The sequence below is a fragment of the Heliangelus exortis genome, chromosome 1, assembly GCF_036169615.1.
Source record: "Heliangelus exortis chromosome 1, bHelExo1.hap1, whole genome shotgun sequence".
Lineage (NCBI taxonomy): Eukaryota > Metazoa > Chordata > Aves > Apodiformes > Trochilidae > Heliangelus > Heliangelus exortis.
In genome coordinates, this window is record NC_092422.1 from 1,747,683 (window position 1) to 1,766,747 (window position 19,065).

At 45.3% G+C, this 19,065-nt stretch overlaps 1 protein-coding gene across 3 annotated transcripts in view; it reads left to right on the top strand.

The window, feature by feature from the left end:
• FCHSD2 (FCH and double SH3 domains 2) overlaps positions 1-19,065 on the top strand; it is a 239,321-nt gene that overhangs the window by 120,968 nt on the left and 99,288 nt on the right. For all 3 annotated transcript variants that reach the window (XM_071763988.1, XM_071763904.1, XM_071764071.1), the window contains exons 4-6: positions 4,871-4,947; positions 7,825-7,969; positions 17,712-17,845. In XM_071763988.1, coding sequence (XP_071620089.1) covers positions 4,871-4,947; positions 7,825-7,969; positions 17,712-17,845 — 356 coding nt within the window. The remainder of the gene's footprint in view (positions 1-4,870; positions 4,948-7,824; positions 7,970-17,711; positions 17,846-19,065) is intronic.

The window sequence follows — 19,065 nt, forward strand, 5'->3', positions numbered from 1 at the left end:
TTCTTCAGTTCTAGAAGGTTTTGAAGGCTTTTCCATGGTCTCTGGAGGTGCCCAGCAAAGTGGGACACAGGACTCACCAGCCAGGCAGTGGCTGGAGGTGTAAATCCACTGAGATGTGGTGTTGCTTCTCCTCAGCAGGGATTCAAGTCATGATGTAGCCCAGAGAGACTGAGGGCAAGGAGAGGTTTTCAGGATTTCACTCAACTTTGGATGGGGATTGCTCCACCTGGGAAATGTTTGTTGAAAGCCAGGGTGGATGGGGCTTGGAGCAACCTGGGCTGTGGGAGGGGTCCCTGCCCATGGCAAGGGGTTTGGAACCAGAGGAGCTGGAAGGTCCCTTCCAACCCAAACCAGTCTGGGATTCCTAATATTTGTTTGAAATTAGCTTTAGAGAATTGGAAAAAGCTTCACTGAGAAAAGGAGTTATCAGAATGACAAAGTAAATCACAGAATGGTTTGGGTTGGAAGGGACCTTAAGGATCATAAAGATCCAACCCCATGGATGAGCAGGGGGCCTGCACAGTCCTGCACAGTCCTTGTTACACAGGCTCTGATTCAGCCACAAATGGGTAGAGGATCCACCACAACTCCCAGGGCCAAGCCAGCTGCCTCCTGTTCAGATTTACTCCAGTAAAACACCACAAGTTGATATTTGGTTCAATAATCAGAGAATCCCAGACTGGGTTGGGTTGGAAGGGACCTTCCAGCTCCTCCAGTTCCAACCCCTGGATGTGCAGGGACCCCTCCCACAGCCCAGGTTGCTCCAAGCCCCATCCAACCTGGGCTGAGACACTGCCAGGGATGGGGCAGCCACAGCTTCCTTGGGCACCCTGGGACAGGGGCTCAGCACCCTCACCCCAAACAATTTCTCCCTCCCATCTCCTCTTCATCTCCCCTCTTGCAGTCTGAAAGCATCTCTCCTTGTCTCCTCCCTCCAGGCCCTTGTCCAAAGTCCCTCCCCAGATTTCCTGGAGCCCCTTCAGGCACTGGAAGGTTCTCTAAGGTCTACCCAGAACCTTCTCCTCTCCTCTCCTCTCCTCTCCTCTTCTCCAGACTGAACACCCCCAACTCTCTCAACCTCTTCCAGGCTCTCCCCACCCTCAAATTCCAGAATTTCTTCCCCATCTCCAACCTCAATCTCCCCTTTCTCTCCAAGTTTTAACCCATTTCCCTTCTCCTCTCCCTACCCCCCTGTGTCCAAAGCCCTCCCCCAGCTTTCTTGGAGCCCCTTCAGATATTGGAAGGTTGCTCTGAGCTCACCTGGGAGCCTCCTCTTCTCCAGGCTGAACAACCCCAATCCCTCAGCCTGGCTTCCCAGGGAGCTGCTCAGCCCTCTGAGCATTTCAGTGCCTCTCCCTAACAAAAGATGTCATCAGACTGTCCTGAACTCATTACAAACTTCTCTCCAAGTGTGTTCCTTCATTTCAGTCTCATTATCTCAAGCCTCTTAACCATGATCCCTGAGCACCTTTGGGGTAGGAAGAGCACATTCTGAGGCTGTGGATGAAGTTGGGTGATGCTGAAGGTTAAACAATCACTTGACTTCCCTGCTTGAGCCCAGCAGTGGGATTCTTTGGTTTGGTACAGCAAAACAAGAAGTGTTATTGAGAACAGAACAAGGAGGTTCTGAGGCAAAGAAGTCACATTTAGCATAAAGTTTAAGAAAGCAAACCTACTGTGCTGCTCTGATGGAAAACCAGACATTCCCCTGCAGTGGTTCTGTATGAAATCCCAACATGTGGTTTATCTGTTTTCATAAATAAATACTAAATGAGCAGATGGTTTCACTCTACAGCTGGAGGCCTCTCTTCCATGTTTCATTGCTTTTGCTCATGAGCTTGTTCAGTGTGGAAACAAATGATTAATCCTGCTGGTTTGATGGTTGATTTGCTGGCATCAGGAATAGGGTTTCTGTGAGCAAAAAACTGGCTTCATTTGTCCCCGTTGTGACTTTTTGGGGGGAAGTCTTTAATTTTGACACAGCTTCTCCTCCACTACCTGTGAGTTTTTTCCCAGGTTAGTTTTGTGTTTGTGACTTTTCAGCATCTTGGGGCAGGTGGTGTTGGTGGAGTCTGATGCAGAAGGGATGGAAAGGGTCCAGAGATTGGCTACAAAAATGATCAGGGGGCTGGAACACTTCTCTTATAAAGACAGAAAGAGGGAGTTGGGGTTGTTCAGCCTGGAGAAAAAAAAAAGGCTCTAGGGAGACCTCAGAGCACCTTCCAGTCCCTGAAGGGGCTCCAGGAACGCTGGGGATGGACTTTGGACAAGGGCCTGGAGGGATGGGATGAGGGGCAATGGCTTTAAATTAGAGGAGATTTAGATTGGATGTCAGGAAAAAGTTCTGTACCAGGAGGGGGGTGGAAAACTGGCAGAGGTTGCCCAGGGAGGTGGTTGAGGTCTCATCCCTGGAGATGTTCAAGGTGAGGCTTGAGGAGGCTCTGAGCACCCTGAGCTGGGTGAGGGTGTCCCTGATACTGCAGGGGTTTTACTAAATGACCTTTAGAGGTCCCTTCCAACCCAAATTATTCTGTGATTCCACAAATCATGAAAACAGAACCAGTTGGGGTACCCACTAAAGCTCCCAATCTCATCACAAATTGCTCTGCCAGAGTCCAAGGAAATAGTATTTTTCCTCCTGTCCAGGATTTTTAACAGCTAGATAATGCAATTTTAATTAATATTTTTTAAAAAATACAGGAAACTGCAATGGAAATGCAGGGATTTATTGTTACAGGTTTAATTGTACCTGGGTAATGTATTGCTGACTCTGCATGGGAACACATCAGGAAGAAGTAATGACATGTAATTCAGAAATGATCCTTAACTGACCAGAAAACCAGAATGGAAATCAGGAATGTAGCTCAAAAAGATCAGGAAGCTCAGCAAGGGCCATGACACCCAATGAGACACAGAAATAAGTTTTATCTTAAGAAATTGGCTTCATGAGGACCAGTAGTGTGAATCAATGTTAGCAATATATTAGCAGAATTAATATTTTTCTCTGTGAAAGCATCAACCAGATTGTAAACTCGTTAATGAATTTCTTGCATCAAATGGTCTGATAAGAGAAAAGTGAAATCTGGTTGTAATTTCTGAGATATTTCTGGTATTTTTCTCTAAAAGAACTTCAGTGCTGTCCGAGCAGGTGACAGCATCTTAAATACAGGATGGAAAGCATAAAAAATGATACTGTGCCACGGGTGGGATGCAAAGATGTCTCACCCCAGGCTTCTCCCCAAGATAGGTTTTTCTGGAAAGCATCTGTGGGCATTGATTTTTCTTATTTGGAAAGGGAATTTCAGCCCAGGTCTCTCACTTCGTTGCTAAGTAGACTTCTGTACAAAAACTGGGGAGTGCTTCTCAGTGAGGGTTATTTTGAAGAAGCAGGAATGTTGCTCAGTGTCCTTAAACCCATTATCACAGAATTATAGAATGGGTTGGGTTGGAAGGGACCTTCCAGCTCCTCCAGTTCCAACCCCTGGATGTGCAGGGACCCCTCCCACAGCCCAGGTTGCTCCAAGCCCCATCCAACCTGGGCTGAGACACTGCCAGGGATGGGGCAGCCACAGCTTCCTTGGGCACCCTGGGACAGGGGCTCAGCTCTCTCAGATTGAATAATTTCTTCCTAAAATCTCAGCTAAATGTCTCCTCTTGCAGCTGGAAACCCTTCCCCCTCATCCCATCCCTCCAGGCCCTTGTCCCCAGCTTTCCTGGAGCCCCTTCAGGCACTGGAAGCTGCTCCAAGGTCTCCCCAGAACCTTCTCTCCTCCAGGCTGAACACCCCCAACTCTCTCAACCTGTTCCAGGCTCTCCTCACCCTCAAATTCCAGAATTTCTTCCCCATCTCCAACCTCAATCTCCCCTTTCTCTCCAAGTTTTAAACCATTTCCCTTCTCCTCTCCCTACCCCCTGTGTCCAAAGCCCTCCCCCAGCTTTCTTGGAGCCCCTTCAAGTGGATAATATACAGAGAATCACAGAATTTTCAGGGTTGGAAGGGACCCAAAAGCTCCTCCAGTTCCAACCCCTGCATGGGCAGGGACCCCTCCCACAGCCCAGGTTGCTCCAAGCCCCATCCTCTATTCCATTTGATTGTCCTCAATTAATAAGTGATAAGAGAGTGTTAAAGGAGATGAAAGCTGCAGGAGGGAGCCCTGCAATGGTCACTTCCCCTTTCTCACATTTTTTATCAATTAAATTTTGCTGCTCCCAGAGCTTGGATAGGAAAATGTTGTTCTTGATCTTCTGAGACTGCAGAATCTAATGAGTGTAATTAACATTAATAAAATGAACTGCATTTTTCAGTCTCTGTTGTCATCCTCTGAGTAAAGTCCTGATCCTGGGAGATGCTTCAGTTCACTCCTTGTGGTGCAGCCTTGAATGGTCAAGGTTTTCCCTTTCCCAAGGTTTTCCCTTTAAGTTTGGGCACATAAGTGACCAGCTCTGTCCCTGCTTCTCAGCACCCCTTGTCCTCATTCAGTTCAACATGATTTTTTTTTTTTTTATAGCTGTGACAAACTGAGAAATTTTACTTGCAATATTCCTGCTCCTGATTCTGCCACACACTGCTCAGCATCTTGACCACAGGTTTTGCTGGGGTTAGTCAGGTGCAGAAATATTTTCAGGCTAGATCTCAGCCAGAGTCCTTCTGAAGGAAAATATTAATATGAAGCTCATGAATTGTTTTCAACAGAAACTGAAGTCAAACAGATATAAAAAGGGGTGCAAATAACAGCTTTGCATTGCAGTGGTTTGCTAATACTGAGATTTATTGCTTCATTATATGTCAGGTTACCATTTGTCACATGTAAAAGCATGAATATTGTTGTAGTTACCTCCTAATTTTAATTTCTTTTCTTTCTTTTACCAGAGCATTCAGAAGCTGGCAAGCCAATACTTAAAGAAGGACTGGCTTGGAATGAAAGCTGATGAACGAAGTGATTATAGGTAATTTACCAGTTGGATATCTCAAATAGCTGTCTTTATCATTTCAATTTGTGTCATTATTTTCCACACCACTGAAAAACTGCTCTTTTGTAATTAAAGTTCTTTTCTTCTTTGGTTGTCTTTGTTGCCAGTTAAAAATCAAGTTTTTTCCCCTGAAATTCGGAGATAAGTCTTAAATAGATGTTTATAACTTGACTTAATTAGGAGTGTTGGAAAGACAAAATGCTAAGGCAGGACAAGAGCTGTAATTGTTCACCCTATTTGGGTTATTAATGCTTGTATCTGGATGTAGATTTTAGTAAATAACTTTGAGGTTAGAGTAATCCATGTGTGGGAATCTTCAGAGGAGAAGACAGCAAGGGATTTCTTTTTAGGAAGCAAATCTTCATAAAGATCCCATCTGAGAGCAAGGAGGAGGCAAAGCAATAAATAGTTGTTTACAAAACTTAATTTCATTAACATGAAAGGTGGTTCATAACACGAAAACAGAAATGACTCAGTTGCTGAAAGCCTCCCCACCTTTGAGTAAGACCTCCTAAATGTTTTGAAAAAGTGTTAAGAGGGTTTATTTTAATCTGTTCTTTGTGTTCTGACAAGTTTTATTTCAAAGGGGAATCATTGATGGATTTATGCTTTGGGCTTGTACCTTCACACCACTTAGGTGCTTAAGGAGGAATGAACTTCAATTTATTCTTAATAAAACACTCCCATAACACAGTGACCCCACTTGGCAAACCTTTCCTCTGTCTTCTGAGCCCTCAGAAACACCCACAGTGCCCAGAGCTCTTCTCCAAATACCTTCAGCCCCCTCCCTCCTTATCACCAAGCTCTGGGGTTCTGCAGGCTCCAGAAATCCCTCTTTTCTGCCAGCTCCAGGGCAGATCTTGTCACCTTCTTGCCCCCCACTCCCTGCTTCACCTTCTCCTTCAGACTTGGCCACTTCTGAGCTTTTGTGGTGGATGATTGAGGTTTTCAAAGCTCACTACACAGTTCTGGTTATCAGCTTTGGAGTTTTACACATGATGAAAGAACTACAGGCAGCTCAAGCAAAAGAGTTTTTAACAATTTGCTTGCCAGCAAGATGCTTCAAATCACAAAATTCATGATCTTGGCAAAAATTGTCAACTCTGATGTAGCTTTGCCTGCTGGGATCTGTAGGGTCAGGTCCTTTGGAGCAAGAGCTTCAACTCACAGAAATCACAGAAAGTGAGGGGTTGGAAGGGACCTCAAAAGATTATTGAGTGCAATGATCAGAGCAGGGTCACCTCCAGCAGGTGACACAGGGACACATCCAGGGGAGGTTTGAATGTCCCCAGAGAAGGAGACTCCACAACCTCCCTGGGCAGCCTGGGCCAGGGCTCCCTCACCCTCACAGGGAAAAATTCTTCGTAATATTTATATGGAACTTCCTGTGCTCCAGTTTGTACCCATTGCCCCTTGTTCTCTTGTTGGTCACCCCTGAGGAAAGCTTTACTCCATCCTCCTGGCTCTCTCCACTAACATATTTATAAACATTAACAAAATTTTAAAAATAAACATTAAACACCCCTCATTCTCCCCTTCTCCAAGAGCCCCTCAGCTCCCTCAGCCTTTCCTCACCAGGAGATGTTCCACTCCCTCCATCCCCTTGGTGCCTCTGCCCTGGACTCTCTCCAGCAGTTCCCTGTCCTTCTGGAACTGAGGGGCCCAGAACTGGACACAGGATTCCAGATGTGGCCTCCCCAGGGCACAGAGGGGGAGCAGAACCTCTCTGGACCTACTGACCACCCCCTTCTCATTCCCCCCAGGTGCCATTGGCCTCCTTGGCCACATTGGTGGCTCCTGGGCATCCTTCCACCCACCAGCACCCCCAGGGCCCTTTCACCATCACTGCTCTCCAAGAACTCAGTCCCCAACCTTGGGGTCTAGATGTCACCTCCAGCAGGTGACACAGGGACACATCCAGGGGGGGTTTGAGTGTCCCCAGAGAAGGAGACTCCACAACCTCCCTGGGCAGCCTGGGCCAGGGCTCCCTCACCCTCACAGGGAAAAAATTTCCTAATATTTCTATGGAACCTCCTGTGCTCCAGTTTGTACCCATTGCCCCTTGTCCTGTCACTGGACATCCCTGAGAAGCTCCTGGCTCCATCCTCCTGGCTCTCTCCCCTTCCATATTTCTAAACATTCCTGAGCTCACCCCTCATTCTCCTCTTCTCCAAGAGCCCCTCAGCTCCCTCAGCCTTTCCTCACCAGGAGATGTTCCACTCCCTCCATCCCCTTGGTGCCTCTGCCCTGGACTCTCTCCAGCAGTTCCCTGTCCTTCTGGAACTGAGGGGCCCAGAACTGGACACAAGATTCCAGATGTGGCCTCCCCAGGGCAGAGTAGAGGGGGAGCAGAACCTCTCTGGACCTACTGACCACCCCCTTCTCATTCCCCCCAGGTGCCATTGGCCTCCTTGGCCACGTTGGTGGCTCCTGGGCATCCTTCCAGCACCCCCAGGGCCCTTTCCCCATCACTGCTCTCCAAGAGCTCAGTCCCCAACCTGGACTGTTACCTGTTGTTGTTCTTTCCAGACTCTACACCTTCCCTTGTTGTAATTCATTACATTTTTCCCTGCCCAACTCTTTATCCTTTGAATGGCAGCACAAAAACTCCAAAGGTTTGCCAAAAAAATACCTGAATCAGAAAACAGGGGCTGGGAGGAAGATTTTTGTCTTTTTTTTGGTAAAACTTCAGCTTAAAACGTTGCTAAAAAACCACATTTTCATTAGATCTGCATGAAGGATTGGGCTTTAGCTTTGTTTTCCAAAGCAATCCTTTGCAGGATGCCATTTTCAGTGTCATGCCTGGCCTCCCTTCCTGCCTTCCCACAACCTTTCTGTGTTTCTTTCTTTTAGGAGCATGTACTCAGTTTGGAAATCCCTGTTGGAAGGCACCATGCAAGTGGCCCAATCTCGCCTCAACATCTGTGAGAACTACAAAAATTTAATTTCTGAACCAGCCAGGACTGTTCGGTGCTTTAAGGAGCAACAGTTGAAGAAGGTATTTGTGCCTTAATAAATTCTTTCACCTTTGGTCCCTTTTATTTAGAAAAAGAGTGGTTATTAGAACCATTCTATGGCACTTCTGAAATTCTTTTCAGTCTCTTTTTACTCATGTTATTACAGAAATAAGTAGCCAGCTTCTTAAAGCTCTGAGGTATCTTGCCTCAAATTAAAATTGCTTGGGAATGAGCCTTTTAAAATCTGATATACACCTGGACAAAGCTGTTTCTTAAGTCGTGCTGTGGCAGTTTCACTGAGTGGGTTTTGCAGTGACAATTTCAAGTGGGTTTTGTTAGGATAGGCTCTGATTTTAAGAAAGGAGGTACTGTAAACCTGAAGGAATGTCTTGTGCAAGATGCAGGATGGAGGTTATCCAGCCACCTTCTGTAAAGGGATCACAAGGAATTATTTCCAAAGCTGATTTACTTGATCTATTAAACCTTGCAAGGAAATAAGTGGAGTTCCAGAGGGAAAAAATAGGCTTGACTTTCATTTAATTGGTTGCTACATTTTAAAGTCATTTATGTCTTAAGAGGTCTCTAGCACACAGAATATCTTTCAAATGAAATGTGATGTTCCATCTGTTTCCATAAGGCAGTCAGACATGTTTTAAAAATACAATGATGTGTATTTATGTAAAATTGAGCACTCTTCATATTTTAATATTTTGTTTGTGTTCTGTGGATTTTGCTGGGGGAGAAAAAAAAAAAAAAAAAAAAAAAAGAAGAAAAAGCCTCCTGGTTTCAAGAGTGAGCATAAGTTTACAAAAAAGACACTATTGCAGCAAACAAACATTTCTGGAAATTTTCAAGAATGGTCTTTTGAAATGATTGCTGTGTGGCTTGGCTGAAGCATAACTTAAGGAAGGAAATAGAAATGCTGGTGGAATGCAGTCTGCAAGTGGCTCAGCTATCACTTGGTTGTTGTAAATATTCCTTCTGTACTTGATCATCCTGCAGGCATCAACATGGGATGGGTTTAACTTGGGGTAGGCTGAATGACCCACTCACAGTAAAAGAGAAATAACCCCATCACAACATTTCAGTTTTGTTTGCTAAAAAGTGAGGGGTAATTGTAGCTTAGCTAGTTATGTATTCTAAAGCAGTCTTTTGTAAAATATTTGGCTGCAAACTTCTAAACAGATGTTGGTGTAACAGAAGCTCAGATTATCTGAACCAAATATTATACAGGTCTTAGAAGCATGGAGGGGAAAATTCCCTTTATTAATGTTTTATTTTAATTTTATTTCTCTGTGAAGCTGTGCAAACAATGCTGTAGCTTTTTTATAATATCTTTACTGGGTAAATAATCTCCAGTTTCCTCTGCAAATACTGATAGTTCAGTCTTTATGAGCCAGCAACAGAAGTGGTGAAAAACTACTTTAAATTTCTATAAATCACAGAATATCTTTGGTTGGGAGAAACCTTCAAGCTCATCCAGTCCTACACAAAGCTCACCACTAAACCATGGCCCTAAGGACCAGGTCCAACCCCATTTAAAGACCCCCAGGGATGGTGACTCCACCACTGCCCTGAGCAAACTATTCCAATGTCTGACAACCTTTTCAGGGAAAAAATATTTCCTGCTCTCCAGCCTAAACCTCCCCTGGTGTAGCCTGCAGCCTTTTCCTCTGCTCCTGTCACTTGCCACCAAGAGGCTTTCTCCCTTCTTGCCTCAACCTTTGACATGGTTGAAGAAGGGAATAAATCTCTTTTCAGCCTCTTCTTGATACAGGGTCCTTTTTTCTTGCTCTTTGAACTTTTGAAACAAGTCACTACAATTGTCAGTAATTCTGGTTCAAAGCATTCTAAACAGCAGTGTGCTTTTTTCTGCAAGGTGGAATAAGCATCCCCTTGGTGGTGTGAGCTTTCCTCCTCAAGAAATTTATTTTTTTATACAATTTTGGATTTCCAAACAGACGAAAAAAAGACATTGAGCTGATCTCCATCCAAACAAAAGCTTAGCAAGTGCAGAATCTTGTGTCTCCTTCCAAGGTTGTGGTAGGTATTGAGTGGCACTAGAGGAGCTGTCAGGCCTCTTATTGTGACCAGGGTGCCAGGGAAGGTCATGGAGCAGATCCATGGGACATCACATGTCCCATGCAGGACAAAAGGGGATCAGAGCCAGTCAGCATGGATTCATGGAAGGCAGGTGCTGTGTCAGGAGCCTGATCTGCTTCTGTGGAAAAAAAGTGACCTTAGGGGATGAAGGAAAGGCTGTGCAGCCTGACTGGCTCAATTGGATGAGGTTCAGCTAAGTGCCAGCACTTGGGTCACACCAACCCCAGGCAATGCTCCAGGCTTAGGGAAGAGTGGTTGGAAAGTGCCTGGAGGAAAAGGACCTGGAAGTATTGATCTACAAAGCCTGAAAATGACCCAGGGTGTGCCCAGGTGGCCCAGAAGGCCCCCAGCATCCTGGCTTGTGTCAGCACTGGTGTGGCCACCAGCAGGAGCAGGGCAGGGATTGTCCCCCTGGGGTGGGCACTGGGGAGGCTGCACCTGAAATCCTGGGGTCAGTTTTGGGTCCCTCCTGCCAAGAAGGACATTGAGGGGCTGGAGTGTGTCCAGAGAAGGGGAATGGAGCTGGGGAAGGGTCTGGAGCAGAAATGTGAGCAGGAGCAGCTGAGGGAGCTGGGGGTGTTCAGCCTGGAGAAAAGGAGGAGGAGGGGAGAACTTCTGGATCTCTGCAACTCCCTGAGAGGAGGTTGGAGTGAGGAGGGGTTGGGCTCTGCTCCCAAGAACAAGTGACAGAAAAATAAGAAATGGCCTTAGGTTGTGCCAGGAGAGGTTTAGATTAAATATTAGAAACAATTTCTTCCTGGAAAGGGTTGTCATTCCCTGTCCCAGGCTGCCCAGGGCAGTGGTGGAGTCCCCATCATCCCTGGAGGGATTTCCAAGCCCTGGAGCTGTGGTGCTGAGGCCATGGGGCAGTGGTGGCCTTGGCAGTGCTGGGTTCAGGGTTGGATCTGATGATCTCAGAGGGCTTTTCCAATCAAAACAATTACATGATTTTATGATTTATAATTTTTCCTTGCCATGGGGGAGCATTCCTGGCTCATGTTCCACCCAAGGTTCTTCTCTGCAGAACTTGCCATCTCCCAGCTTCTGGAAGCTCACCAGGGGCAGGACTTTGCCCTTGGATATTAAGTTGGATACTGGGAACAATTTCTCCCTGGAAAGGGTTGTCATTCCCTGTCCCAGGCTGCCCAGGGCAGTGGTGGAGTCCCCATCATCCCTGGAGGGATTTCCAAGCCCTGGAGCTGTGGTGCTGAGGCCATGGGGCAGTGGTGGCCTTGGCAGTGCTGGGTTAACAGAGCTTGATGATCTGAATGGTCTTTTCCAAGCTAAATGATTCTCTGATCTTTATTTTCCAGATATTCCCATAAACCTTTACTTCCTTGACTTGGTACCACATTTTCATGACCGTTTTAATACTAAACTGAAATAATTTCAGAAAACCTGAACCCAGTTTGCTGCAAAATCATAGAATCATAGAATCATAGAATCCTAGGGGTTGGAAGGGACCTCAAAAGATCATCTAGTCCAACCCCCCCTGCCAGAGCAGGGCCCCCTAGAGTACATCCCCTAGGAACGTGTCCAGGTGGGTTTTGAATGTCTCCAGTGAAGGAGACTCCACAACCCCCCTGGGCAGCCTGTTCCAGGGCTCTGTCACCCTTACAGTAAAAAAATTTTTTCTGATATTCAACTTGAACCTCCTATGCTCCAATTTACACCCATTACCCCTTGTCCTATCACTGGTCACCACTGAGAAAAGCCTAACTCCATCTCCCTGACACTCACCCCTTACATATTTGAAAACATTGATGAGGTCACCCCTCAGTCTCCTTTTCTCCAAACTAAAGAGCCCCAGCTCCCTCAGCCTTTCCTCATAAGGGAGATGTTCCACTCCCTTAATCATCTCAGTAGCTCTGTGCTGGACTCTTTCAAGCACTTCCCTGTCCTTCTTGAACTGAGGGGCCCAGAACTGGACACAATACTCCTAAATCACAAGGTGACTCTGGATCAGGAGTGACAAATGTGTCTCCTGTTGACCACATCTGATCTTTTAATGAACACTAATCCCTGCCCTTCACTCAGCACCTCCTGGGGACAGAAAAGGAGGAGGCAGCACCCCTTGCCATTAGCTTCTCCTTGGGGACCTTCTGAGCTTATCCCATAAATCAGGTGTGGGTTTCATGTGGATGCTCATCAGGTGTCCTCAGAGCAGATGATGTGGCCACCACCTCAGACGTTTCCATGGGTCTGTGGCAGAAGACTGAGAGACAAACAGAACAAAAATCACTTTCCATGTTCTGAAACAGTTCTTGCCATGCAGCCAGCACCTACCCAACCTCAAATCCCCAAATGGCATCCAGTCTCCTGACCCATTTTTATTCTTCAGGGATGCAAAAGCAAGGTTGTATTTGATGCTTTTGAAAGACTCACGTTAGCAGCTTGGGGTTATTTGATACTCCAGTGTTTTGATGCTGGCAGGAGACTTCAGGGATCAAAATACCAATTGATGCAGCAAAACCCCAGTCCTTTTGAAATGATTTTTGGTCTCTGTCAGCTGTCCAATATATACAGAGGATTCTACCTTTCCTTTTTCTATCATACACTCAGAGGTCTTCAGAAAACCCAGTCCTGCTCAGTGCCACTCCCCAAATCACCCACCACAAAGTGATCTGATGGAGCCCTTTGCTTTACTGCTTTGCACACATCAAATACTGATTTTTTTTGAGTGAACATATAGGAATTATTATGAACTTTTAAGATCAAAAAGACTGCAAAGTTGTGTGATGAGAAGACAAGGAATTTCTAGTGACCAAACCAAAAAGTTTCTTTTATTTTCTTTTTACAGGGGCTGGTTATTATTATTATTATTATTATTATTATTATTATTATTATTATTATTATTATTATTATTATTATTATTAACTGTTGTTGAGTACTGTGACTTTAAAGTTAGGTTGTTGGAGTACAGAATCATAGAATATACCAAGTTGGAAGGGACCCATCAGGACTGTTGTCTCACAATCTAAGTTTTGCTTGGAAAGGAGGTTCCAGGTATTAATAAATGTCATAAAAACTTGAGCTGGTCAGGAGGGGTGTTCAGTAAGATGAGAACGTGGGGCACCTTGAATGGCAGAATTCAGCTGTGATCCTGATGTGAAGTGGGACTTTGGTTCTGGTCCTTGAAGGACAAAAAGACAAATTGAAAAGCATATTGGGTTCCCTCAGCTGGCTTGAGGTTCTGCCTTTAAGTGTTGCCTAGAGCCTTGGTTGACCACATTTAGTCTGTAATATCTATAATTAAATATAAATGCCTTGAATTATCACTCTTAAGTGTTCTTCAGCTGGTTTGGGTAACAGAATCATTACAAGGTCTTTACTATCAATCTAGAGGTAGTGTGATTTGAGACACTGATAATTCACATTTTGTTTGCTAAGGAGATCCTTGCTGCTCAACAGAGATTCTTTCTCAGAGGTTTTCCTTTCCTTTCCTTTCCTTTCCTTTCCTTTCCTTTCCTTTCCTTTCCTTTCCTTTCCTTTCCTTTCCTTTCCTTTCCTTTCCTTTCCTTTCCTTTCCTTTCCTTTCCTTTCCTTTCCTTTCCTTTCCTTTCCTTTCCTTTCCTTTCCTTTCCTTTCCTTTCCTTTCCTTTCCTTTCCTTTCCTTTCCTTTCCTTTCCTTTCCTTTCCTTTCCTTTCCTTTCCTTTCCTTTCCTTTCCTTTCCTTTCCTTTCCTTTCCTTTTCCTTTCCTTTCCTTTCCTTTCCTTTCCTTTCCTTTCCTTTCCTTTCCTTTCCTTTCCTTTCCTTTCCTTTCCTTTCCTTTCCTTTCCTTTCCTTTCCCTTTCCTTTCCTTTCCTTTCCTTTCCTTTCTTTTCCTTTCCTTTCTTTTCCTTTCCTTATGATTGGATGTTTGGGGAATTCCTGAACATTTTAGTAACTTCTGTGCATTGCCCATGCTCAGCAGCTCACCCCATGGAGCTGCTCTCTCACTCCTCTCCAGTGGGATGGGGCAGAGAGGCAGAAGGATAAAAATACAAAAAATCAAGGATTAGCTCATAGAATTCCAGAATGATTTGGGTTGGAAGAGACCTTAAAGATCATCTCATTCCAACCCCTGCATGGGCAGGAAAAATCCCACAGCCCAGGTTGCTCCAAGCCCCATCCAACCTGGGCTGAGACACTGCCAGGGATGGGGCAGCCACAGCTTCCTTGGGCACCCTGGGACAGGGCTCAGCACCCTCACAAGGAGGGGGAAACACTTTATTAGAGAAAGCAAAATAAGGAATTGTTTCACTCCTTCCCATCAGCAGGCAGGTGTTCAGCCATCTCCAGAAAAGCAGAGCTCCTTTACCTCTTAGGTTGTCTTGGATGGACCAACCTTAACTCCCAATGTTCCTCTTCCTCATTCTTCCCCTCCAGCTCTTCCTGCTGAGGAGAGGATGATGGAGTGGGATGGGATGGGAGGGGATGGGATAGGATGGGATGGGATGGGTTGCATTGGATTGGGTTGGGTTGGGTTGGGATGGGATGGGATGGGGTGGACCAACCTTAGCTCCCAATGTCCCTCTTCCTTATTCTCCCCTGCCAGCTCTTCCTGCTGAGGAGAGAGGATGATGGGATGGGATGGGATGGGATGGGATGGGATGGGATGGCATGGCATGGCATGGCATGGGATAGGATAGGATAGGATTGGTTCGGTTGAGTTGGGTGGGGTTGGGTTGGGATGGGATGGGATGGGATGGGATGAGATGGGGTGGACCAGCCTTAACTCCCAATGTTCCTCTCCCTCATTCTTCCCCTCCATCTCTTCCTGCTGAGGAGAGAGGATGATGGAATGGGATGGGATGGGATGAGATAGGATAGGATGGGTTGGATTGAATTGGATTGGATTGGATTGGATTGGATTGGATTGGATTGGATTGGGATGAGGTGAGGTGAGGTGAGGTGAGGTGGGGTGGGGTGGGTTGGGATGGGATGGGATGGGATGGGATGGGATGGGATGGGATGGGATGGGATGGGATGGGGTGGACCAGCCTTAACTCCCAATGTTCCTCCTCCTCATTCTTCTCCTCCATCTCTTCCTGCTGAGGAGAGAGGATGATGGGATAGGATGGGATGGGATGGGATGGGATAGGATAGGATGGGTTAGATTGGATTGGATTGGATTGGATTGGATTGGATTGGATTGGATTGGATTGGATTGGATTGGACTGGGATGAGGTGGGGTGGGGTGGGCTGGGTTTGGATGGGATGGGGTGAGGTGGACCAACCTTAACTCCCAATGTTCCTCTTCCTCATTCTTCCCTCCAGCTCTTCCTGCTGAGGAGAGAGGATGATGGAATGGGATGGGATGGGATGGGATAGGATAGGATAGGATAGGATAGGATAGGATAGGATAGGATAGGATAGGATAGGATGGGTTGGATTGGATTGGGTTGAGTTAGGTTGGGTTGGGTTGGGTTGGGATGAGTTGGGTTGGGTTGGGTTGGGTTGGGTTGGGTTGGGTTGGGTTGGGTTGGGTTGGGTTGGGTTAGGGGGGGTGGTATTAAACCTCCTTGGTTTCTTAGTGTCAGCTGTCCCTGCTGTGTCCCCTCCCAATCTCCTGTGTCCCCCCAGCCCACTCCCTGGCAGGGGAGTTCCCTGAGAACAGAGCAGCCCTTGCTGCTGTGTAAGCACTGATCAGCAGCAGTGCAAACATTCCTGCCTTGTTAAACACAGCTCTGATCACACGTCCCAAACACTGTCCCATGGACAGAAAAATTAACACTTTCCCTGCCAAAACCAGTATAGTGAGTTTGCTGCTGCCCCTTTGAATGTTTTTTTTTTTTTGGCATTAAAATGTAAGTTATAATGCTGGTTGGGTCATATGGAAAAGGAATGGAGTCCTTTTAATAAAGACTTTTATAATTCATAGTGGGGTTTGAGGATCTTAAAGGTCTTTTCTGACCAGATTTATTCTATGCTGGATTTTCAATCCTTGATTTGCTTGCTATGCATTTGAAGTCATCAAGTTTTCCTAGTGACTGACATTTTCTGATATAAAGGTGTTTGTTGGAAAGATCTTGAGATAGTTTTAAGAAAAATGAGTTCTTGAAGTAATGTTTATCTAATTGTTCTTGTTGCTCTTGTGAGTTCTGTTTTACATGGCAGATTTTGTTTTATGCTTTAAATTTTAGAGAGGAAAACATGAATTGTGTATCATTGAATCATAGAATCACAGAATTATAGAAGGGTTTGGGTTGGAAGGGACCTTCCAGCTCCTCCAGTCCCAACCCCTGGATGTGCAGGGACCCCTCCCACAGCCCAGGTTGCTCCAAGCCCCATCCAACCTGGGCTGAGACACTGCCAGGGATGGGGCAGCCACAGCTTCCTTGGGCACCCTGGGACAGGGGCTCAGCACCCTCACCCCAAACAATTTCTCCCTCCCCAAGATCTCCTCTCCATCTCCCCTCTTGCAGCTGGAAACCCTTCCCCCTCATCCCATCCCTCCAGGCCCTTGTCCCAAGTCCCTCCCCAGCTTTCCTGGAGCCCCTTCAGGCACTGGAAGCTGCTCCAAGGGCTCCCCAGAACCTTCTCTTCTCCTTCTCCTTCTCCTTCTCCTTCTCCTTCTCCTTCTCCTTCTCCTTCTCCTTCTCCTTCTCCTTCTCCTTCTCCTTCTCCTTCTCCTTCTCCTTCTCCTTCTCCTTCTCCTTCTCCTTCTCCTTCTCCTTCTCCTTCTTCTCCTTCTCCTTCTCCTTCTCCTTCTCCTTCTCCTTCTCCTCCTCCTCCTCCTCCTCCTCCTCCTCCTCCTCCTCCTCCTCCTCCTCCTCCTCCTCCTCCTCCTCCTCCTTCTCCTTCTTCTTCTCCCCCTTCTCCTTCTCCTTCTCCTTCTCCTTCTCCTTCTCCTTCTCCTTCCTCTTCCTCTTCCTCTTCCTCTTCCTCTTCCTCTTCCTCTTCCTCTTCCTCTTCCTCTTCCTCTTCCTCTTCCTCTTCCTCTTCCTCTTCCTCTCCCTCTCCCTCTCCCTCTCCCTCTCCCTCTCCCTCTCCCTCTCCCTCTCCTCTCCTCCAGACTGAACACCCCCAACTCTCTCAACCTGTTCCAGGCTCTCACCACCCTCCCTCAAATTCCAGAATTTCTTCCCCATCTCCAACCTCAATCTCCCCTTTCTCTCCAAGTTTTAACCCATTTCCCTTCTCCTCTCCCTACCCCCCCCGTGTCCAAAGCCCTCCCCCAGCTTTCTTGGAGCCCCTTCAGATATTGGAAGGTTGCTCTGAGCTCACCTGGGAGCCTCCTCTTCTCCAGGCTGAACAACCCCAATCCCTCAGCCTGGCTTCCCAGGGAGCTGCTCAGCCCTCTGAGCATTTCAGTGGCTCCTCTGGACACCTTCCAGGAGCTCCAGTAGTATCACCTCCAGTAGTAGATCCAAATCCCTTTGGTTCTTCCCAGTTGTATTCCAATTATTTCAACTAATTTCCTTATCCAGAGCTTTTGCAACTTTTATGTTTAATTTGTGAATTGTCCTTGAATTTATTAAACAGCAGCAGAGAGTAAGAAATGTAGTTTTATGTTCTTATCAGCTTTAAAAAAAAATTAAGGCATAAATAATTGACCAGGAATGACTTGGAGACCACATTGCTTTAATAAATGTACTCAGGAGTAGTAAACTTCTGATGGAAGCATTATTTGGGTGCAAAAAAAATCAATACTTTGTGTCCTGACTGTTTGGGGGGTTTTGATTTTTTTTTTTCAGTGTGTGGACCAGTTGACAAGGATCCAAGCTGAGCTACAGGAGACAGTCAAAGATTTAGCTAAAGGCAAAAAGAAATATTTTGAGACTGAACAGATGGCTCAAGCAGTTCGGGAGAAAGCTGATATTGAGGCCAAGTATGTTTTGATAATGGCATTTGTATAAATAATTACCTGTGTCTAAAGCAGATTTGTGCTTGTATTAGTTTTCACACTTGGTATTATTTAAAAGAAAGATCATTGCTCTCAGTTGTGCCCATTTATTTTTTTTTCTTTTTGCTTATTAAATACATTTTTGTGACCATTTTAAGCACGTTTTAACATGACAGTCAAGTAAAACTCATTTAGGGTGGTTTCTTTATAAAGGAAGTTAAACTAATAGCTCTAGTTTGACCTTTTGGAAACACTTTTTTAATATTAAAGGCTACTTAGTTCCTTATCTCTCCACAGATCTCAAATTTGGTTATTCCATTTGGAAGGGGAGAAGGGTTGAGAAGCTAAATTTTTGAGGCTTTAGGTTTTTATGCTCCTTGACATCCTAAAGAGGTTCCTTTCATTCCTTGCAAGAAAGGAATTAAATCACATTATTTCAGTTTGGAGTTTGGCCTGTCTTATGTAAGGTTGCATCAGCCTTTTTTGTGTGTGTGAAATTATTTATTTTTTTGTTTTTAGAAATGACTCAAAATTCTTTTCAAGGAATGAAAAGAAATTATGGTTTCATGTGAGAATTTGTCTGGCTTTCACTTTGAGGGCTGGGTGATGAAAAGAACTTTAATAAGATTATCTATAATAACCTGAAGAAAGCAAAAAATCCACAAACCAACCAACCAAAAATTTGAGCCTGGGGATCTGGGGACAGATTCATACTGCAATATTGTTCAGATTAAAGTAGCCATTCACTTGATCTTATTTTCCTATTTACTTTTTAAAACAAACAGGTATTGAAGCACTTCTTTTATTTATCTTCCATTAATCTTTTCTATGAAAATCAGACCAGTTCAGCTTGTAAAAATATCTGTGTACATGGGTACTCCTCCAGCATCCTGGAATATAGTTACTATTTGGCATTAATATTCCTTCAGATGACCAGTAATTGATATTTATAGCACTGTGTGTCTGGGGAGCTAACTAAAAATCCATCAAACACCAAACCAACTTGATTTGCACCTGATTTCCCTTTCATGGTGTATTTATATTTTGTTTCCAAACCAGGGTAAGCTGTGGAAAAGATATCAGAACCTGCAGTGAGGATACTATTGATGCAGCTCAGCATTCATTGCAGTATTTCCCTTGATCCTTAAGTTCTACTTAAAATTATACAAATAAAAATTTATAAATTTATTATACAAATAAAAATG